At 36.4% G+C, this 24,396-nt stretch overlaps 1 protein-coding gene and 1 pseudogene across 1 annotated transcript in view; both read left to right on the top strand.

Moving 5' to 3' along the window:
* The window catches only part of NTN4 (netrin 4), a 92,886-nt gene that overhangs the window by 34,295 nt on the left and 34,195 nt on the right, over positions 1 to 24,396 (top strand). The window contains exon 3 of the mRNA XM_036237250.1: positions 4,786 to 5,064. Coding sequence (XP_036093143.1) covers positions 4,786 to 5,064 — 279 coding nt within the window. The remainder of the gene's footprint in view (positions 1 to 4,785; positions 5,065 to 24,396) is intronic.
* Positions 5,075 to 9,553, top strand: LOC107519821 (annotated as a pseudogene).

Raw genomic sequence — 24,396 nt, 5'->3', positions numbered from 1 at the left:
GGATTCCAGGCTTAGAGAAGTGAGGCATGACCAGAGAAATATGAAGTTTCCAAAGATTAGGTAGAAAAGGTCCGTGATTCATTCACAAGATCAAATATATTTTAAAATTATGCATTTTCTTTAATTCATTGATCTCACATTTGGACATGTATCTTCAAGATATTATAAACTTCCACATTTTAGCTACAAAATTGGTTATACTGAGATATAACCAACGACTTCAATGCCTAACAGCAGCCTGGCTAAATAAATTATGTTGTATCCACACAGTGGAATTTAACTTGGTTTTAAAATTATGTAGCAGTGTTTCTCAGACTTCAATGGGCATCAGAATCACCTAGAAGGCTCGTAGAAACAGATTGCTGAGCCCCACCTCCAAAGTTTCTGATTCTGTCATCCCAGTATAGGGCCCACGAATTTGCATTTCTTACAAGTTCCTGGGCAATACTGATGCTGTCATTTTTTATTGAATAGGAAAAATATTCACAAAGTATTGTTAAGTTAAAACAAAGCTGTTTAAATTATATCCTATATGTATGCATATAGAAGTTTACATGAAAAAATATTATCAAGTTGGTATTCCTGGTCATCTTTGGATGGATAGCCTTGGAGATTCTTATTGACGAGTGACAGATTTTTCTTTAACGAGCACAGCATTAATCGGTGAAACATATGTAATCAAATTTCTTAATTTAAATAACAAGACCATGAAGTCCTGGCTAATGTTTAGCACTAACAAGCTGGAAACATCAAAGTGGGTTGAATCTTAGTCCACCTCTGGCTTTTTAACTATGTCTTGTTAAGAGTATATCTTCAAAAGCAATCACAGAAAGAAGAAAATTGATGGGAACAAAAATAGAAGAGGCTGACATTATATGGAGTGTTACTACACTTTTTCTTATTTCATTTCAGTAGTGCCATACAGGCTTCTTCTGGGGATATTTGAAGAAAAACTGGGTGGGAACCAAAGGGCGATGGGCCAGAAGTTTGAAGCATCTTTGTTTCCTGATGCAGGGGAGATCCATTTCCCAGGGTATCAGATTAAGGCGTCTCCTTTCTGGAAAGAAGATTTCATGGCTTAAATTCCCGTTCACTTTTGTGCCTGTGGCATTCTGCTGTCTCCTTTCCAGTATGCAGCCTCAGGGGTCACGATGTCCCTTCCCTGCTGATATCAGCGTGCCAACTGTGGTGTCATGCACACCAAGCACAGAGCTGCCATTCAGTTTCCACAATCTGGGTTCCGGAAGCAAAAGAGCTTCTAGCTTCCTACAAACCTTGACAGATCTTCCCCTAGCCTTGCATCTGAACAGTTCTCAGGGGAAGGCGGGGGAGGGGAAGGGAGGGAGAGGGAACAGGGTAAATGTCAAGGGTGAACAGAGAGAGCACACAGTTGCCACCAATGTTCAGGAAAAGGAAGGGTGGGCAACAACACAGAGAAGGATGCCATAGACTTTTCAGTGGAATATTTATTGGGTTGGCGTTGGTTGCCCTTTTCCATGTCATTGCATTGTGGTGGTTGATAAACTAAGAGATAGTCACATCATTTATCTTATTTAGAGTTAGTGTACTTCACAAATGTCTAACAGAATGCCAGTGTTTGGGGTGTCATATCGAAAACAAATTCCCATGTAAAACTTACAATGGATTCAATGTTTTTAATTTTTTTAATGATTCAAAATATATAATCACGTCCTGATTTTAGCTATTGTTGAAAGAAAAAGACATTGCTTCTATACTGACTTTCAAGTAGGTGACATTATCTGCTGGAAATTTTATTCCATAATATGTTGCCTTTCACCACTTTACATGTGAATAAATGGGGCAGAATATTGTTTGAGTTTAAGATACAACTTCTAAGTTTTGCAAGTTCAAAAATAGTTAGAAATGTAGATACTGGTTAATAATGTAATTATTTATAACTGCTGTTATAATACAAGTTCTTACTTATTACCTACTTGTGCTATAATATGAATTCACTACATGAATCTGTTTTGGACCCTATTAAAGGGAGTTAAGTTATTTGAAATTCTCACCTATTACTTGAATGCCAAGAACAATGTTATAATTAATTAGTTAATTTATCAAAATGTATTGAATACCTGCTCTGTGCCAGGCACTGCCTTGGGATACCTCAGTGACTCCTCTCTAGAAGTTTATATTCCAGACTTGGAAGACAGTAAATCATTGAACAATAACAAATCTAACGTGTCAGGTACTAATAAGCACTAAGAACAAAAACAAGGCAGGGCCATTGCAAGGACTTTGCGTTTTATTGAGAGATTTGGGGTGGGAATGAATTTAAACAAGAGTACAACATGATCGAACTTCTGTTTATAGAGAATTGCTCTGGCTGCTAGATGAATTGGCTGTAGAAGGCCAGGTGCCCACTGAATTATCGCCCCTCCCCCACAGTTATATTTCATTGAGGACAGTTCCGTAGACCTGAAGATGTGATCCTACGCATTGCCACCTTTTAAATACTCTTGGTGTAAGATGGGTTTCTCAAGTGAAATTTTATATCCAAAGTATTCCTTAAAGAAATTTTTTTTCTGGAAAGTTACTTTTGTATATATTCTCTCTGAATGGGGATTTATCTAAAGCCTAGTTTTTTAATAACTTCCTTACTTTCATACTACATTTGATGAAAAACATGGGTTTGAACTGTGCAGGTCCGCTAATATGTAGATTTTTTCGATAAATCCTATAAATGTGTTTTCCTTTCCTTGTGATTTTTTAAAACATTTTCCTTTCTTTCACTTACTTTGTTATAAGAATATAGTACATCACACATACAACATACAAAGTATGTGTTAATTCACTGTTTTATGTTATTGGAATGCTTCTGATCAACAGTAGGCCATTGGTAATTGAGTTTGGGGAATGTCAAAGTTATACTTGGAATTCTTGACTGTGGGGTGGAGGGTGGGGGTGGAGGGTTCAGCACTGCTAACCCCTATATTGTTCACAGGTCAACTGTACTTGATTTTCAAAATATTTCTGTATATGTCAACTATACTTCAATTAAAAAGATAAAACTATTTCTGTTCATGTGTGTGTGTGCGTGTGTGTGTGTGTGAATCGAGCTTTAACCTATCTTTAAAAAGCCAAAAGATACTTAAGAATCTTTCAGGAGAGCTTTGTGTCTTGTATATAAATTAATGAGATTGTTTGAGATTTTGTTTTGTAGGGTTTTTTTAAAATTTGCATAATTAGATGTAACCTAGTGTTAGCCTCCTTATAATAATACCATTTCATGCTATGTTATATTTTGGAATTCCTTTCTTATATTCCTTGGTTTTTACTGGCAGTGAGTTCCTCTTCCACCAACCTCTTCTCCCCCATACTAAGTAACAGGTCTGCTAGAGAATTTCGCACCACCTTGCTCTGGGCTCCCTTTTCTTTCCCCCATATGATGTACTTCACACACATGCCCAAAGTCTATCTCTTCTGAGCCTTCCTCCCTCTGGTTCCTCCCCAGGACGAAAGTTTTAAATTGCCTTTATAGTGTATCTATAATCTACACAATAAAAACAGTTTTATTACTTAATTATACTTTGCATTTAACCAAAAGTGCTATTAACTAGCTTGATCAGCCACTTTCCTCAATATCTTTGGGCTTAAGTGACTTTCGACTGATTTCAGAAATCAAATCTACCCTCAAGGGGTTGTAACTAGCAGTAAGGGTATTCCAAACGCATACTACAAGCTTGGAAGGCAGATACAGAAAAGGAGAACCAAAAATATTCATAGCGACAGGGACCTCAATTAACAACTGATTAGTCTCTGAAAAGGTCACACCTCTTTTAGAAATATAAGTGCCTGTATCTCAGTTTCGCAACCGCTTCCTAACTGGTCTGCATGCTTCTATTTTTCACCCTTTCGAATCCGTTCTCCTCACAAAAGCAAAAGTTATCTTTTTAAAAAATGTAATTCATATCATATCACTTCTCTGCCTACAGGCTTCTAGTGGCTTCCACTAGAAAAACTCTACCATGGCCCTTACAGGGATGCCTTCGGATCTGTCATGCACAAGCTCTGTCCTCCTCCCCAAACGCTGTTCTCCTGTCCCCTGGACTCCAGTCACATTGGCCTTGTTGTTCCTCCTTGAATATGCCAAGTGTGATTCCACTCAAGGCCTTTAACTATGTTGTTTCTTCTGCCCAGAATGCTCTTCCCCAGGATCTTTTTCTTTTTTAATTAAGTTTATTGGGGTGATATTGGTTAATATAATTACCAAATTTTCAGGTATACATTATAATTTGACATCTGTATATTCTACTGTGTGTTTCCCACGCAAAGTCGTTTCCTTCAGCTACCATATATTTGATCCCCTTTACCGACTTCACCCTCTCCCCACCCCCTCTATATTTGACCCCCTTTACCCTGTCTACCTTCTCTCTTCTCCCCCACCCCCTGCCCTGGTAACCAGTAGTCTACAGTCCATGTCCATGAGTCCCTGTTTGTTCTGTTCATTTATTGCTTTTAGGTTTATATCCCACATATAAGTGATATCATGTGGTTTTCAACTTTTTTGCATGGCTGCCTTCACCTCAAGAATCTCTACTGGTTACTCAACTTATGCTTCTGCATCCAAACGGGTAGCACATCCATTCCTTGGAACAATAGGGCAATTCTTCCCCGGGTGTGATCAAGGTCTAAAAACCTCTTGTGATCTTATCACTTACAGATGACAAAAGGTATAAATCAAACCAAGACTATATGGGTAAAGCAACTTGAGAAATGCCCACAGTTCTATACATTCATGGTATTCCTTTTTCTTTACAGGTTATCTTCAGAGCTTTGTCACCACCATACGATGTGGAGAACCCTTACAGTGCCAAAGTACAGGAGCAGCTAAAGATTACTAACCTTCGCGTACAGCTGCTAAAACGACAGTCTTGTCCCTGTCAGAGAAATGATCTGAACATGAAGCCTCAACATTTTACACACTATGCAATCTATGATTTCATCGTCAAGGGCAGCTGCTTCTGTAATGGCCATGCAGATCATTGCGTACCTGTTGATGGTTTCAGACCTGTCAAGGCCCCAGGAGCATTCCATGTGGTATGTAAAACAAGTCCTTGCCAATGAAAAACAAATCATAAGTTACCTTCGGCTTTGGGCACTGGCAGTGTAAGTTCTAACAGAGTTGGTCTATGCTTGCATAGTGCTTCTTGTTTCTTCCTCTGATGATTCAGTCCTCTGATCCCATACCAGTCCTATAAAGTACCTATTAACTTGTTTTTTAATCTTCAATTTTAGAATTATAAATAGTCAAGCATGATAACAAGATTTCTTGGAAAATATCCATGCCAGTTTTTAGTACCATGACCTTCAGATATAAAGTGTAAGATGAGCAGTTGGAGAAGTTGGCGTAATCATATTAGTGGCATTATCACACAGAAGCCAGCTTGACAATAAATGGGGACCATTGTTGAGTAGATTTGAAAGTGGAAAGAATAAGAACCCCAGTTTAATGTCTGGTATCTTTTGCTGCCCAGCCAATGGAATGAATAATAATTCTCCTCTGGGAGGAATGGCCTGAAAATCTCTTACCTGAGGCAGAGTTAAGCTTTCTTTCCTCTACATTTACACACCTCCTCCTACTTTCTTCTAAACTTTTACTTGTCTGCATCTCCCAGGAGATCATGAACTCCCTGAGGACAGAGCCTGTGTCATCTTTGTATCCTCAGGGCCTAGTGTATTACTTGAGCCAGAGCTACTTCCTTGGTAGGTGTTTGAATGATTAGCAACATAGGAATAGGGAGATGATGAAAAATTACTGTCATTTTTGTTCTCACCTCACCTTCTTCCAAAAAACATGCAAAGTGGCACAGACAGCAAGTACCTTGTTGGCATCTGGGATGGGGATTAGGTGAAGAGATGGCAAGCAGAAGGGCACTAAAAGTCTTCGTTTTATATTCTTCTGATACTTCTGATAAAAGCAAAACAAACAAACAAACAAACAAAACCGTAAAAATTTAAAAGGCCTCCTAATATTGTAAAAGGTTGATTTCTCTATTTTTCTTTTTTTTCCCCAGTCCTGATATAGGATAGGGCTTTGAGGGACCATGAGCCAGTTAGCCAGCAGGACATTTAATGTTGACTGGGCTGAGTCACTGGGGTACAGAGCAACAATGGGGTGACTAGGAGAGCAGCCAGAGAGTAACAAAAATAGAAACAATGTTATGAAATCTAGAAGTGAGCTGGAGCTCCCAAGGTGAAGACAATATAGCATCATTCAACAATCACCAACTAGTTTCTAGACACTAATGGGTCTTTGAACTAGTATTGCTTCAATATAAAGGATGGAATAAATTGTAATGTGTAAGTTGATTGAATTTGGGTATAATTCAAGTAGAAAATAACCCAGATATTCTAGAGACACGTCAACCTACTGGTGTGTAGTTTGGGTGAGGTAGAGTGCTAGTATATTTCTACCATAATATTTAAGTGAATTGGTGAAAGGAGAGCCTAGGCTACTGGATGTTTGTATCCCCACAAAATTCATATGTTGAAACCCTAATCCCAGTGTGATGGTATGTGGAGGCGGGGTCTTTGGGAGGTAATTAGTTCATGAGAGTGGAGTCCTCATGACTAGGGTTAGTGTCTTATAAGAAGAGGCCAGCTAGCTAGCTAGCTCTCTTTCTGCCATGTGAGAACACCAGGAAAAGTTGGCAGTCTGCAACCTGGATGAGAGCCTCCCCAGAACCTGACCATGCTGGCACCTGATTTTAGGCTTCCAGCCCCCAGAACCGTAAGATATAAATTTCTATTGTTTACAAGCCACCCAGTTTATACTTTTTGTCATAGCAGCCTATAATGCAAGCCTTGTAGGATCACTTCAGAGTAGAGTCCTGACCAAAGGGATAGACAACTACAAATATAGGCCAGAGCTTTAGAAATTAAAACTGGCTTTCTGACTTAAAAAGAAAATTCTATTCTGCTAAATTCGACAAGTGGTAATTATGTAGTTATCAGAGACTTGCAAAAGCATTCAAATATAACTATTCCATACAGTCTTCTGCCAGCGAGAAAACTGTCAACCACGAGCCCACGGCCCTGTGTCTGTGCCTGTTGGCCCCGGGCTCCATCCTGCCAGCACTCCCTGACCTTGCTGCCCAGCAGGGCTCTGCTGCACTCTGGCTGCATCCTGTCTAGGGTCATTGCCACCTTCCTCCCAGGCCTTGCTTCCTCAGCCTCTGCCACAGCCAGCTCCTGGTGGGCCCATGTGGAAATGGGAGCCCCAGATCCCATCTTAGGAGTCACGGAAGCTTATGAGAGAGACACACCAACAGCAAAAAAGTGATTCTAGGAGATGGTGCCTACTGGAATGATAATGGAAAGCTTTACAGGCTTCCTAGTGTTTCGTGGCAGAGGCCCAGATTGCTGCAAAAAAACAAAAACAAAAAACAAAAAAACTGGATAAAGAGTACCTTCCTATTGCTGAAATGGCTGAATTTTGCAAGGCATCTGAAGAACTGGTCTTAGATGAGAACTGCAAAGTGTTGAAAAGTGGCTAGTATATCACTATGCAGATAATTTTTGGAACTGGAGCCTTAAGGATCAGAGCCAGTTATCCGCAAAGATTTTTAAGTTCAGCTAAGATGTCTTTCTGCCCAAACCATCCTGGGGAAATTACACACTCATCTTCAGGGATGCTGGCATGTGGCTACAGTTATCTATGCTATGAACCCAAGATTTTTGGCTTTGACTTCACAGACACTAAGAAGGGCATTTAAGAAATGCCAGAGCAGAGCATTCTGCACACCTGTGCCCACAGTCTTAAAGGAGTGGACCTTGTCTTGATCAATGGAAGGAAATAGCAACAGCAGTGAGGAAAAAGAATTTCTCTGCATGTTTTGACATAACCTACTGAGATTTTGCCAGTGGTGATGGTAACAAAGATGTCTGGGCTATGTGTCACGTCATCAATCCTATGCCAAGAACATGGGCTTCCATGGTGAGCGTGTGGGAGCCTTCACTGCAGTCTGCAAAGATGTTGAGCCAAAGAGTGGAATCACAGTTGAAGATCTCAATCAGTCCAGGTCATTCCAATCCTCCTCTCAGTGGGACCCACATTACTTCAACTATTCTGACCAGCCTAGATTTTCAAAAACAGTGGTTGCAAGAAGTTAAAGTCACGGCCGACCTCATCGTTAGCATGCAGGCTCAGCGGGTCTTCTCCCACGCTGGCAGTACATCCCTGAACACATTGTCATGTTTCGTTTCACAAGGCTAAAGCCTGAACAGATGGAGCGGCTGACCAAGGACTTCTCCATCCATATGACAAAGGTTGCCTACATCTCTGTGGCAGGGTCACCTTGGTCAACTGGGCTACCTTGTTTATGCTATTCACTGGGACACCAAGTGATTTCTCTGGTGAGAGGGAACAGAGACCACCTTCTTATCTTCAGCCTTTGCTGTTGTGAGATTCACACAGAGGATGAGAGACGGTAGATGGTGGTAGGCAGATCATTTTTTCCATCACAGTGCTTAACACTCAATGACTGAATCTGTTTCTCAGAAAAGAACATATAGGGAAACTGGGCAGAGGCATCCGTAGCTGGTGTCTGGAACTTTTTGGCCCTAAACAAAACTCTTGCCCACCTCTTTATCCCCAGCTTTTCCAAAAGAGTTTACATGTGGAAGAAAATTAATAGTCCCCCCAAATCTGTCAATCACGCCATTGCAATACTGAGGAGCTTTAACTGAGGCACCTTGTGCTGTTGGGGTTGAGGGGTTCCTCTGTGGAACCAGCATGAGAAATAGCCTATATAAGAGGCGAAGACCTAGTTCAAACATTAACAGTTAACCTGTTTGTCCTCTCATGGTTGAGCACTCTTATCAACAAACCACATTATAGAAGTTGTGTTTTATGAAAACTAGCAAATCTGCTTGCTACTGCAGCAGGGAAAATATAAGTTGCTGTTCCCTGTCCTATTTGAAAATAAAAGAAAGAAGATTCTCTTTTTTTAATTAATAATTGCAGTCATTTTAATGTTCCTCTCTTCTCCCTTATCACTGTTTTCCTTAGACATAAAGGTTTATAACTAGCCTAAATTTTCATTCTATTTTACTAGTTGATTGATCATCGACTTCATCTTTAAGAATTTACCTACTTGAAAAATAAAGAATATAATTTACTGTTAATCTCATACCCTCACTTTTCTTGGCAAAGAATAGCAGAGAGTAAGCACCTGCATTTTCTCTAAGCATCCTCTTCAGTGATTGTTTAATTGTTTCTTGTTGTTGTTGCCTCTGCCCAGCTGGACCTCATACTTTTTTTTGTTCAATGCTGTTGTGCAGTCACTTATTTCACATCATGAGTTAGGCAGTGCAGGATAGAACCAAGAAAGAGATTATTCTGGGCATTGTTTTTTAACCTTTGTGTGCTGCCTGCTGGGCTCAGGCTTTACCCTTTGGGAAGATAACCACCATCTGCTTTAATCATGTAGACTTATTGCAGTCTGGTTTCTCAGTTCCAATAAGTTTACTATAGACTCTCTTCTGTAAAAAAGAAAAGAAAAGAAGAAAAGGAAAGGAAAGGGAAGGGAAGGGAAGGGAAGGGAAGGGAAAGGAAGGGAAGGGAAGGGAAGGGAAGGGAAGGGAAGAGAAGGGAAGGGAAGGGAAGGGAAGAAAGAAAAGTAGGGGGAGACTGTCAACCTGTAAAGAGGATAACCAACCAAGTAAAGAAGATTATATAGTAAGTGTTTTTCCATTTCAAAAGGATGTTAGAACGAGCATTCTCCATTCCAGAAGACCCTATAGGATGGAAACCTCATTTCCTTACTTATCTAAGGCTGCTTTGAAATCAGGAGCAATTTCCTTTTAAAATGATGCTAGTTTTGTGGCTTCCTGCTGTCCAGCTTCCATACTGATTTTGACTTCCGCCAGCAGTTGTGGTAGCCTCTACTGCTGTAACTACGGCATATGCCGAAACCAAAGCATGACCAAGTCGGACCTGGAGCTAGAGTTTGGAAGAGGTAAAAAACAGGTTATGTGGCCAAGGCTATGCTGGCTTCTGGGGATTCCGTTCCATGAGAATCCTTGCTGTCTCAATGCTTGCTAAAGTTTGAAAGCTGTTGCTTTACAGATAACTACAACTAATATTGTTGTGAGAATTACTAATTAATTAATAAAGTCTGATTTTATGGGGTAGAATTTTGACGGCTGATGATAGAGAATTAAGGCAGTTAATTGAAATGATACCTTGTCTATTGATTAAGATATGTAAGGTTTTAGGGTTATTCTCTTTCTTTGGGAGAAGGAACTAAAAAAAGGTACAAAGTAGGATACAAGTCAGCTTCAGTTACCTTAAAAAGCTCCTCTTGTAGCTTTTAAAGTAGTACCACTTCTTTCATGTGTCCTCTTCTTCCTAGATCTGTTCCATTCATCCTTCACCATTTAAGTTTTTCCTCGTCTGTTCATTTTACTGGAAGGCAGAACAACATAGTGATTGAGACCCTAATGATGGAGTCAAACAGATTGGATTCGACTCACCACACCATTTACTAAGTAACCTCACTGAACCTCAGTTTCCTAAGAAAATGAGGATAATATCTATCTTATATTCTTGCGAGGTTGAAAATATGATAGCTAATACCTAGGATATGATAGACACTACTTACTGTTTGCTGCTATTATAATATTGTATTATCTCAGCCACCTCCACTACTTCTCCAACAAACTCTTCTTCCTCAGTATCGTCAAAAATAAATCATAGCTTATGTGTAGTTTGACATATTTATAAAGCTAGAGGTTTTGTGGCAAGAAAACTGTACTTTGATTTAAGCCTGCTGAAATCAGAAATTATGTGAAGAGATCTTAAGCTTTTTTTCTTTGCAGCTGGAGAGGACTAATTTAGTTCTTTTTCCTAGCAGCTGGTGACTTTATAGCTATTGGTTGATGGATGGTAATAGGAAGGAACATGGAAAGTTTCATTGTTTTACTAAAATATCATCCATTGGATAAGCAAGGAAACCTTAGAATACCATGAAGAATTATTTACATATCTTCAGTTATACTTGTTAAGGTGTTTTTTTTCCTTTTGTAATCAGAAACTCATTATAAAAAAGTATTGGTATTTTGACCGATGTGTTCAAATCTAAGATTAAACATTGAGACCTGTGGGGTTCGAGGAAAATGTTAGTTAGCTACCCAACTGTATGAAGCAAGTTTTAAAATTATTCATACAGTTTTATTATTAGAGTTTTCCCCATCTAAACCTGAATACATTTATTCACATATTTATGTTTACATATGTCATGTTTTATAAATTCAGGACAGATTTAAGATCGTAGTTTTTATCTTCTTTTTCAAAATTCTTTACCATGCTGTGAATAAGCCAGAATTAATAATTTGAAAGGTCTTGACTCTTCAAGGTATTAAGGAAAAGAACAGAGGGCTTAAAAACAATCAATAAAGTTATTAAATAAGAACATTAAATCAGAGTTTTAAAATATTTTTACATAGTAAAATCTATATTCATGTTTGGAAGTGAACATCTGCAAATTAGTTCTAGATCTTCTCAGCAGAGGAAAAAAATATTGTCATGGATTATAAATACTACTACTAATAGTTACTACCAATTGAATGCTTACTATATAGCAGGCCTCGTGCTGCCCATGGTACAAATGTTATTGAATTTGATCTTCTCAACAACTAAATGATGCATTATTGCCATTTTCTTTCATGGATAAGGAAGTGAGCCTTGGAAATGTTAACTGGTTTCCCAAAAGTGAAGAACGGGTAGAGTCATGGTTTAAATTCGCCTGTCAGACACTGAAGCCCATTCTCTTTTTGCTATCATTGTGCTGTTAAAGATTTGGATCTAACCAGAGTTGACATTATGCCAAGAACAGAGAAAAAGGAGAGGCAAAGGAAAGGAGGGGCGAGAGAGATGAGGATGGACTCAAGGGATCAATGATCATGATGGGCCGTAGAGTCCAAACGGAGCAAGCAGGGAAGTGAGGACACGAGAGAGCTGAGACTATTCTCCTCACTACAGGTTTGCTGTTTTACGTTTTATAAAGCCCTTTCCCATGCATTGTTTCACTTGATTCTTACTAAAACTATGGAAGGTAGATATTTTTATTTCAACTCTTCAGATAAGAGAAATAGATACAGAGAGATTAATTTACTTGCTCGAAGTCACAGTGATAGAGCAATAACTCATTCAGAATCCCTACTGCTGCACCCCATCTCTACCCTCAATAAGGTACCAAAGAAAAAGCTCTTATTAAAAAGACCCTTTTTATAGGGATAGGTAATCTATCCAAGTCATCTATATTTGAATATTGAATTAGAAATTAACATTGATTCTCTCTTCTCTTCCATTCACTAATTAATGAAATGGCTCAAAAAGAAGAGAGAGAGACAGAGAGAGAGAGAGAGAGAGAGAGAGAGAGAGAGAGAGAGAGAAGAAAGAAAGAAAGAAAGAAAGAAAGAAAGAAAGAAAGAAAGAAAGAAAGAAAGAAAGAAAGAAAAAGAAAAAGAAAGAAGAAAGTAAAAGCAATGAATTTGGATAATTACTACAAAGTAAATAATTTAGAAATGTCTATCTTTTAGGGGAACATATCACCTTTGATGGGTATTTTTGGTTATATAAAGAAAAGGGATTTCCGGACTTACAATCCTTTACTTTCACATCTAGCCCTACATAATTTTCACTGTGAATGAAAAGCAGCAGCAATCCCAGTTATTTCGTTTTGTCACATGAGATCCAGAGGAATGGGTAATCCTATCATGAAAGGGAGTGCAATGTTGTATTCCTAATATTAACAAAATATAAAGCCTGCCAACTCGATACTGTTAGTGTGAGACTATTCTCAATCCATTTCAAGGTCTTAACCTTCTTATTTCAATGTTTCTGTGTTAGTAATGGTATAGTTTTGCCAGTAGTTTCTTGGCAATGAGTAACTACAGATATCATAGAAGGTGAACAGAATGTTCTTATACTTCATTTACTACCTTGTGTTTCCTAGTAGAAGGGCAACCCAGTAAAATAAGTTCATGGCTGGAAATTATTCGTGTTTTGACTGCAAAACTTCCAATAAGTCTAGCCTTATTTTCTCTTTCAGCAGTAAGACATGCTCTCTTTTAATAGCAAAGTTTCCCTGAGATTTTGCTTTTTATTGGATGATCAGGAAACCAGAGTACTTCAGAACTGGAGTCATTACAAAATAATTTTTGTACTCATGAATGAATTCCCGGTGGGGTTCCTTTTCAGAGTTCCCCCAGAACATTTAAATGTTTATTTATAGTCCTTTGACTGTACACTGAGAGGCTAAAGGATAAAAACTCCTGACAGCTAAAATGTTGGTATCAGAGCTGACATCTCTGAACGTGAAATAAAAGCCAATAGGAAAGTAAGGTTGAGTCTCCAAATATAATATTTGTACAATCAACTTTTCATGAACATGCTTTGCAGAATGTGAAACACATGTATATTTAGGTCAAAACTGGGGCGTTGTAAAGGTACCAAAATGAGTTTAACAGGACTAAGCTGCTAGTTCTCTAAATTAGGGAAATAAAAAATTAAATTTGACTCTTTTTTTTTTTTTTACTATAAAGTGCTCCTCAGATATCTCATTTTGCAAATTTCCTTATAAATATTTCCTTTTTAGTGTAGCATTTTGGGGTCTACTCTGTGGGTAGTTGGGAGCCTAGAGTCAGAGCTCTGGATCCAGAAAGCCTAGTCTCCCTATTTAACTGCTAATATAATGGGGTGAAAGAGCTAATATAATGGAGTGAGGGAGAAACTTTATGGAAAGAGAAAAGCCTAGGTCATAGATACCTGACTTCTGGTTCACAGCCCCAGGTCTCATATCACTATGGTATTTCAGTTGTGTCTTGCCAATTTTGTAAGAGCTGGAAGTGTACTTCAATTTGTCCTAAAACAATTATATCCAGTAGAAGATAAGTTGTAATTTAAGTTCTTATTCCTCTTACGAAGAGTTTTTAGTGACCAGATACTTAAGGTTAAAATACACACACACACACACACACACACACACACACACACACACACAATTATTCCATTAGACAGAGAAAATTCACAGCCATTTCAAATAGTGAGGAAAATAAGGTCTGTTTATCTTGGCATTCAGAACCTTAATACTATAATTGGAACTACAGTTTGTATTACATCTTAGCAATGTCATTCTAATGGGATAAAATAATACATGTGTGGGAATATAGAAGGACTATAATTTGTTACCTCATCATAAGATTTTTTAGTCATAAGGAATTTTGATATCTTTTTAACTTTTCTCTCTAGCCCTTTCGATAGAAAGAAAAAAACAGAAAATCACGGTTTCAAAAACTACAATGCATTTAGCTTTAAGAGAGCTTACACATTAGAAATGCAAAAAAGCCACTACATTTGTTCTACTACTAAATATTTTATATATAATACAAACGATTATGAAATTTGTTAAGAGTGAACTCTGATCCAGTGAGCTTTGCCTTTTATTTTTGCATCTCTAAGGGCACCACTGACTTGGCTGGCTAGGTCAGCTCTCGGAATTCCTGAAAGGCTGTAGTTTCATGTCTTCCCAGATAAGGCCCTGATAGACATTAAAATTAAAGAGAAGACAGGATCCTAGTAGTTTCATAATCTGAATAGAGGCTTAAGGTGGTAGCTGTAGCCTATTTATCTTCTAATTCTCATTTGTAATTTAATTCAATTCTCAAATGTAATAAAAAGGAAGCTTAACTGTGAGATTAGACTTTGCTGCCTAATTTCACTTACATGCAAAGCAAGAAATTATAGCCTATTTCGTCAAACATTTAGGTCATTAGTGGCCTTGACACAAACCCCTTGACACAATTATTCTTCTGTCCTTCCAGAGTCCCCTGTACTTCTCTTAATTAAAACATTTACCTTACTATATTATAATTATTTGCTTACATATCCAACTTTCCCTATCTGCTAAATTGTCGCATCCTTTAATGGCAAATATTGGGCCATTCACAATGTCTAACATAAAATAGGTTAAAAAAAATCTTGGGTCAATATATAAATGAATTAATCTGGCATTTTAAAAATAAGATTCATTTCAGATAATAATGTTAATAATATTAATAATAATGATTATTCTTGATTATTGTCACATATCTATCAATCTATATATATATATATACACTTTTTTTTAATCCTTAAACAAACACATGGGGCCAGTTTATTATCTTTATTTTATAGGCAGATATTTTCTAAAAGTCTTATTATTAAGGAATTTATCCAAGATTATTGACAGCAGAGATTAGAAACCCCATGTATCTAATTCCAAAATTTACTCTCTTGATGTCACATTTATCCACATAATGCAAAGAAAAGAACCCAGTTAAAAAAAAGATGATATGCAAATGGCCAATAAGCACATGAAAGGATGTTTGACATCCTTAGTCATTAGAGAAATGCAAATCAAAACCACAATGAGATAACCACTTCATATCCACTAGAATGACTATAATCAAAAAGACAGAAGTGTTGATTAGCATGTGGAGAAATTGGAAGCCTCATACATTGCTGGTGGAAATGTAAATCGTTGCTGCTGCTGTGGAACAGTCTGTCAGTTCCTTAAAAAGTTTAATATAGAGTTACCACCATATGACCAGCAATTCTATTTTTCAGTATATACCCAAGTGAATTGAAAACCCATGTCTACACAAAATCTCGTATATTAACGTTCATAGCAGCGTTATTCATAGTAGCCCCCAAATGGAAATAACCTAATGTTCATCAGTTGATGATGAATGAACAAAAAGTGGTATGTCCATACAATGGAATATTATACAACCATAAAAAGGAATGAAGTACTGATGCATGCTACAACATAAATAAACCTTGAAAACATTATGCTAAGTGAAAAAGGCCAAACACAAAAGGCCACATATTATATTATTCGCCATCTATGAAATATTTACAGTAGGGAAATTCATAAAGACAAAATACGTTACTGGTTTCTGGAAGTTGGAATTCAGGGAAGAATAAGAAGTGACTGCTTAACAGGTACAAAGTTTCTTTGGGGGCAAGAAAAATGCTGTAAAATTAGATGGTGGTACTGACTGCACAGTTTTTTTGAATATACTAAAAACCACTGTATTATACATTTTGAAATGGTTGCAATGATGAATTTTATGTTACGTAAATATAACCTCAATAAGAAAAAATCAATAACTGAAAAACAAAACAACAAACATGGCTACTTATATAGGAATTTACAGTATAAACATATTTCAAGCCCCAGTCATTAATCTTTTTTAAAAAGCAATAGCTTTGGATGGAAAAATATTGAAGAAAACTAATTCTTTTAATAGCTGTGGCTGTTGTTTCTGGCCATATACAAATGATCACAGATTTGTTAATGACTCTGCATTCTTATAGAGTTGCCAAACAAGCATAAATTTTTAATAAATCAGTATTTCCACCTTGATCTTTCATATGAGCACACTCAGTAATGAAGACTATGTTTTATAAGGTTCACCTAGAAACAAGCAATTTTTCAATACTAAAAGAAGTGTGTGAATGAATTAATTCAACAACAAAAGACTATGGAAGAAAACATGCCCTAGCAACTGGCTTCTTGTACTACAATCAGGGGCTCATTTATCTTAAACAAGTCAACTTTTGTAACACCCTCTGCACTGTATAGAATACTGAGTGACAGTCAAACAGAGCTGTCAAGAAAAAAGGAAAACAGTGGGAAATGTGAATTAGAATGAATTTAAAAAAAAACACTTTGTAAGAGAATGCAAAATAGTCTGTGACAAGGAATTTTTCTTTAACATAATCAGAAGCTATGTGAGCACATTGAGCAAGTGAATGTCATTAGGGTGAAAAGTACTTAATAATCCCCCACAGCATTTCTAATAGCATTTACCTGGCCTCCAAGTAATTATAAAAACCCATCTAAATCCTAAAAGACATTGAACAAAACCCCACAAAACCTTCCTTCATTCTCAAATCAAATGCTGCTTGACAGATAAGTTGCTTACAAAATAAGTTCTACTAGTTCTTGCCTTCACTCAAGTTTCCCAGGTTCTTGCCCCATAGTTGTTAATAGTTCAACAGCATATTAGAAGTTCTGTATTGTCAATTCCACTTTGGCTACTTTTTCTAAAATTATTTAAATTAAATAGGTATTAAGAAATTGAGATTTCCCCCTCAAAGTGACTTTATCATAAGAAGTTATTTTAGGTGTTTGTGGAAAGGAAAAATTTACTCATGATGACATCACTGTTCTAAGATAGAGCCTCTAATATTTTAAGACTCTCTTGGGAGTTCTGAGCCCTGTTCTGCCACTGATTTGCTTTGTAACTTGAAAAGTTTATGTATAAAAAGACAAGTGCAAATGAAATTATGTAGAGACTTAAGTGAGGCCAAACAAATGAAGAGCAGAGATTGAGTGGGTTGAATGGCTGGCTATTAGTAACTAATAACACAGTAACCAGTTAGCAATTTTATTTGAAAGAAATTTCAAATTACTTAGCTGTATACTGAGACAGTTTTCATATAGTATTACAGGAAACTCAACATCTATCTATGGACAAGAATTGCAGCAGGAATCTAATGATTTTTGTTAATCTTCTGCTCTATATCTTGCAGCTGAAGAAACTGTGGCTTTTAAAGAGGAAAAAAGAAACTAATTTGATATTTTAAGCCAAGGAAGTCTTAGATATATGGAAATAAATGTCTTAAAACCTCTGTGCCTTGCTTTATTGCCATAATAACAAGCACATCTGAAACCCAATTATGCAGGTAACCTAGGATAACTTATAGGATTTAGTCAACTAAATATATTTATTGGATAGACATCATTTTTAAAAGCCCAGCATCAAAAATAATTCTTAAAATCCATTGGAAACAAAGAACAAATGAAAAATAGTCTATGCGATAAAGTAAAGGTAGAAAAAAATCTCGTAAGTTGGTAATAGTATGATCTTATCTAAATGTAATCTTCATAAGCCTCCTGGGCATTACAGTTTTCAGTTCAATGCTATTTGCATTGTTATGGCAGAAATATTTACTACAGTCACCAGAGGAAAGATAAAGTGATTGTGCCTGAAAAGAGGAAGCTAGTAGAATTAAATCTTGTGGAAAGTATAAGACATTCAAAACCCATTGAGTTCCATAAAGTATGGCACTAAAGTTAAAAAAAAAAAAGTTGAAATTCTACTTTTAGAAGTACATCCTCAAGTCGTTTTAATAGAAGAACTTTAGTGGAGGACGAGAAATGGCAGTGATAAAATAAAGGAAGCATTTTTAAAGATTAAAAATCATGATTCACACAGATATAAAATAAACGTGTCAACAATTTTATTTACCTTATTAATGAGGAAAGATTCAAAGGAAAATTCAAAGAACCACACATACGTAGGTAAATAAAGAATGCTGAAATATATTTACAAATTGATGCAAAATATGACAATGTTAAGGGCAACGGTCAATTGCATTCTACCAGACACAAGCAATTTACATTTCTATGGACAAGAATTATTTGTGTTACTATTAGTTTTATACAACTTTAAGAGCTGTAAAACTAGTTCAGTAATAATAAAAGGCAGAGATAACCCAGAAGGGTGTGCTAGACAGACTATTCGGTCATCTTTTTTGGGGAGGAGAGGGACATTCCAAAGTCTTTCACAATTTTTCCTAACAGAGAGAATATTTTTTGTTAATTAGGGAAATATGCAAAGAGAAGATGTTCTGATAATGTGGTTTCCCAAAAGATGCTACATTTGGACTTCTTACATCCATCGTTATTAATAAAAATTGTTTCCTTCCCTGAACTCACAAAAAGAGTCTTGCTTTGTTTTAAAAAATCATTACTATGAATGATAATAGAATCCTACCAAAAATTAAGAATCCAAATGTAAACAAAAAGTGCTCACTAACAAAAAGCATACTGTTGAACCAATAGTAAATTTTAAAACAATGGGAATATTTTAAAACTTTCTTTACTTAGCTTTCTAAGTGAAGTTATTTAATTAACATTGTTAACTCAAAAAGTGATTTTACAATTTATTTGAAAGACCCAAGTGATGCTTTTCTCTGCCCTAGAGCAGTTTCTGCCTTACTTTCTGCTAATGGGTGGGTTTGGGGGCAGGAAGGGGTTAGTTTTTCCTTTCTTTTATTTTGATTTTTGACTAATTATCTAATTTTCACAAAAGGGGCTATGACATATATTGAAAGATAAACCACAAAACTTGATCTCAGTTCTTAGTTCTAGCTGTCCTACTACAAAACAAAGGTCTGCTGAACCACATCTTTATGCAATCTTGGAATTAATGCTCACAATTTGGAGTATGAGAATTTGATATCATTTGAAAATTTTCTATGTGTGTATGAATGTTTCTGAAACTCCTTTTATTCCCGATTTCTTATGGTAAATAGCATGCGCCATAGCACAGATAAACTGTCATTCAGATATGTAAATCAAAGCTTTGGGGCACACAAAATTTTGATGAAAATAAGCCAGCAACCTGAATCTAAAAATGTACCTAAATTATTAGGTTATGCACAGTGTTCTCATCATTCTTCATAACCTAAATTAAAACTGACTGTAAAACCCATCACACTATGCAATATTACTGTCCTTATCAGATCATATCTAATAGGGAGAGTAAATAATATAAAGGAGGTGCTATCTACAAGAAACAAATCTCTAATTAGAGTTTATTTACATTCTTGTTATCACTTCCTTTTGTAAATTTCTTCCCTGGAGTTTCTGATAAGTGGGTTTGTAAATGCTTGCTTGCAGTGGCCCAGACACACCCCTAAGAGGCATCAGAATAATCAGCGCACAGATAGGTTTTGTACTGAACCAGTGAGGATCTAAAAGGATTCTCTATATTCCTATATATGCCCTGAACTTGTTCATGCCAATCGTGGGAAATGGGGGGGGGGGCGGCGGCGTCAATTTTACTGTATTTTCCTATCCCCAAAGTTTCTATGCTTCTGCCAGAGGAACAAGACTAATAATCTACTAAGGAACAGAATACCCATAAATGAAATGGTTCACTTTTATAAACTAGCCTTTGTCTTAAACAGCTTTCCAAGGACAAATTGGTTTGGAATGCACTAATTTTTATTTAGGTAACACCCTGAAGAGACTTGGCCAAAGTGCATCCCTCAAAAATCCCATTCCACATGGTCTTACAATAGTGTAGTTTAGAGTTTTAGGTGGTGACTGGAATCAGATTGTTAGAATTAGCTCCACCACTTATTGGCTTTGTGACCTTAGGCAAATTGCTTAAACTCTTTGAACTTCAATTTTCTCCTTTGTGAAATGGCAGTGTTAATTATACCTACCTTATCTTGTGTAAATCCATTGAGTTATTTTTTATACAATGCCTGGAACTGAGCCCAGTACATACTGCTACCTAATCTTAGCTACTACTACTATTATTGTTATTATTTATCATCATTATCATTATTATTACTCCCATTTCCTTCCATGACTGACCCACATTCCTTGGGCTTACAGTAGATCTCCCAAAGCAAATATGATGACCACCAACATAAAACATATCAACATGCCTTGCCCAAATGTGACCTAATAAACCCATTATAGGAAGCACCCTGGACCAAGCTGAATGTCTTTAAATCCTACTCTACCCCAAATCCTGCTTTGTGACCATTGAAATTATCGCATTCCCACTTCAAATGCATAATTAGCAACCTGCGTTTTTGGAAAGTTTCGAAAATGGAACTAAAATCCATACCTAAGGTTCTCAATAGTCCATGAAATATATATTGGATGAATTAAAAATAGTAACATATATTTGTTGAAAACCTATATTATGATTCAGAGAAATTTAAGCCACTGTTTCTTTTATACAAGGGCTTAGTGGAGAAAGGCAGATAAACACATGATTACCATACAGCGTACTAAAGGTTTCTTGTGAAATTTGCATTGGCTCCATTCATGCTTATTTTCCAGCTCTGTCAGCCAGAGCAAGGTTCTTGGCAACATAGTGAAGTAGGTACAGTTTTTCTTTGGCTCGTTCCCTCTCCCCTTCAGACATTTCTTTTTTCTCCATCAGGAAGTCACTTCCTCTTCTAGGCAACTCTGAGTCCAGTTCTATGGTTAAGAACAGATGGCAATAATATCTGTTGATATATTTGTTCCTGATATGAAATTGAAGGATTTTCCCATTCTGAATGTAAGTGCATTCTTGCAGAGAGCTCCTGGACCTAAAACACCGTCGAGGAGCCAAAGGAATGAATCTCTACAGGAAGAATTTCAGGCAACTGACTAGCTGAGAAGGGAGAAGTCTCAAAGTACTGCCAAATTTTCATTCTTTAATCATAATTGCTTCTGCTCCATATTTATCTTTATTATATTTCCCATGCTTTCTGACAAGAGCTGTTTTCTGTAGTATTCAAGTACAGACCCATGAATAGATTGTAGAGCTTTTCAATTGCTTGCATTCTTGCTATATATGCTATTGGGCAAGGGTTTGGAATACTCAGACTTCAACCTATTTTGCCCCATTCTGACAGTATGTTTCAAGCCCCCTTTTCCATCAAACTCAATTATTATGCTTCATATTCACAATAGAACTCCCTCTTCTTCTGTTAAATTGAAACATGCAAACCTTCACTGGAGAAAAGGAATATTTTATCCATTAATGAAAAGACATGTTTTCCTCACAATGCTTTCTATTCAAAGGTTTGTGCTGTAGTATTGTGCATGTTTTTGTCCCGTATAAGAGGAGCAGGTTCTAACAGGCTAGCCTGTTATTAGAATTTATCTCTTTTCATGCATAAGAAGCTCATTCTTTTAAAAGTTAATCCTTTTCTCTAAAAGGGATATACTATCTCTTTAGAAATTAATCAGCTCTTGCCCTCAAATTTTGTCTTAAATTGCTGCATAGCTTTGTTCCACTTCTAAATCATTTGTCATAGCTAAATGGAGGTCTGTGAATTGCTGCAGCTGCCTTTAAGTGACCATTTTTCTTTGGTTCGTAGAACAGGCACTGTTTGCATCCTCTCTTCACAAACATTTTTTAAAGTTCCAATGACAGAATGAAAGAAGATTCATTTTCCATGGAAATCCAAAGTCGAATGGTAAATAATGAAAATAAAATCACGTATATATAAATAATAATGGCACAGTAGCACAAGGAAATTAATTTATGAAATTCAAGACTTTCTGAATACTTAGCTGTTAAAACTCCACTAACTTTCATTATAATTTTTAGTCAGACATGAATAACAGTTGTTTCTTTCTTGGAAAGCAGTTGGGAAGCAAATTTTATCACATATTCCTAAAAGAATTCAATTAATGTGCCTCTTCCAAAGCATTAACCAGACTGATTTTTTGCTTTGGGAATTCCATTATGGTAAATGTCTGTAATACAACATCACTAGTTGATTAAAAATACCTTTATTTGTGAAGGCAGAAGCTAGAATGATACTTAATCTATGATTTCTTTAGTCACAAACAATGGGGAAAAATGCAGTATAGGAGGAGGAAAACTGTAGGAGAAAAACCAGAGAGAGCAGAACTCAGTTTAGGTATAGTCAGTATTGACAAATGAAAGTCTATCTTCAGAGACTATCAATATTTACTTTTTTCATTTGTGTCAAAAATAGTACCTGGAAGAAAGACAAGATATTCTCCTAGCTCTTTCTTGTTTAATATTTAAATAATCTGGAAATGTTCTGCATTGGTGAAATGGTGATAGGACCCAGACATATTTAAGTCTTCTCTGGCAGCTCAGAGAAAACCTTAAAATAATAGAGCCTTGAGACTAGAAGTTGTCTAAGCCAATCTTCCATCTAATGTTTGAATATTCTACATCTTGGTAAATGATTGTCCAACCCATATACCTGACGTTGCCCAGATTCTCACAACCTCTTGCCATAGCCAATTTCCTCAGCTCCATGACTGCTAACTACTAGAAGTCCTTCTACCCTTCAAAAGGAAAAATTAACAAGCAGTTTTTCTAGGTGAGACTTACATATCTTCCAATGATGGATCCAAAAAATGATAATTTCCTCACTTTGTCCCCCACCTAGATTTCTACATCAGTTACCTCATATATAAAGAAATGGTATTTTCTGTGTCTATTTGGTTCTAATATATATTTGTCACCAAACTGTGCAGCTATTAACGAGTTTCAATAATTCCTTAAATTACTGGCTCAGTTTGTATGAATCCATCCTTGTAAAATAAATGTGCTAAAAATGACTTACAGTTAGGTTAATATTAGTAACAAATAAATAATATCAGATATAGGTAGGAAAATTTTTAACACCAACGGAATAAAGTACTCTTGTTATAATAGAAGAGGTTATGAAACTCATCAAATATCCAAAATGACAAGGTGTACCTTTCAGATAATTAGGAGTTATAAACTTGTTAAAGTAGATTTCTCATTTTTCAGTTAGACAGCCAGACACCACTCTTCTTTGACTAAGCTTTAAGTACATAATCCCATTTTCCTGTTCTTTATCTAGTTCATGTTTGTGTACCAAATAAGAACTATGTTTAACTTGTTACTCTTTCTTTTTTCTGTTTGTTTTTTTTTTCAACGAAGACCTAGTTTTACTTGCACATTTTTTACGAGCATCAAATAGTGGGTGACCTTTCAAGCTTGAACAGTAACAGTTGTATCGCTGAGGAAGGATTTCTTGTTTCAAATGATTTAGGTAATGATTTACAGCTATTTTTGGTAATACTCAAAATGACAGCCCCTTGAATTTTTCTGTGTGCAGAAAAATTTACTGGGCTGGCATCTTTCAGACCCTGGGAGGTTCGTCTCAATTCTCGGCATGTGGGAACAAGGGAATACTCTGAAATCCTTACTCCAGAGGGAATTGACCTATCCACATTATCTCGTGATACATGTGAATGTTTCATGAGGTTTCCCTAAATGTCTGTGGCCTCTTGAGGCCTGAGATTTGTGGGACTGGGCTACCCTGTGAATTGGGTGAAATTACCTATAAACCTTGGGCATTCCAAGACCACGCCTGATAAACTGACCTATAATGATAGTTTAGTTCCTCTAAAGAAAACTACTCTACTTTGCAGCATTTATCTTTATATAGTACTCTATAAATGGTTGTTAAAAAGTAAAAAGGAAGAAAAAAGGTGATAAATAAGAATTAACAACCTTTTAAAATTCTGAACATCATCAGAAGATATATGTGGGTACTGTTGGCTGTTGGAAAGCATAAACCATGGTAAAAAATAAAAAGTATATATATGTATGAATGATAGTAAAGGAGGAAGAAGAAGAAAGAGCATAACAGACAAGATAGGAGTAAGGTAGAAAGAAATTTTTTTAAAGAGAAGAAAAGTATTAAATATACCTTTTGATCATTTCCTTACTCAAAAATCTTCAGTAGGTCTTTGGTAGTTACAGGATAAATCACAGCAT

The sequence above is a fragment of the Rousettus aegyptiacus genome, unplaced genomic scaffold (assembly GCF_014176215.1).
Source record: "Rousettus aegyptiacus isolate mRouAeg1 unplaced genomic scaffold, mRouAeg1.p scaffold_m13_p_2, whole genome shotgun sequence".
In the NCBI taxonomy this organism is placed as follows: domain Eukaryota; kingdom Metazoa; phylum Chordata; class Mammalia; order Chiroptera; family Pteropodidae; genus Rousettus; species Rousettus aegyptiacus.
The sequence above is the reverse complement of the archived record's forward strand: the minus strand, read 5'-3'. Positions and strand labels throughout refer to the sequence as shown.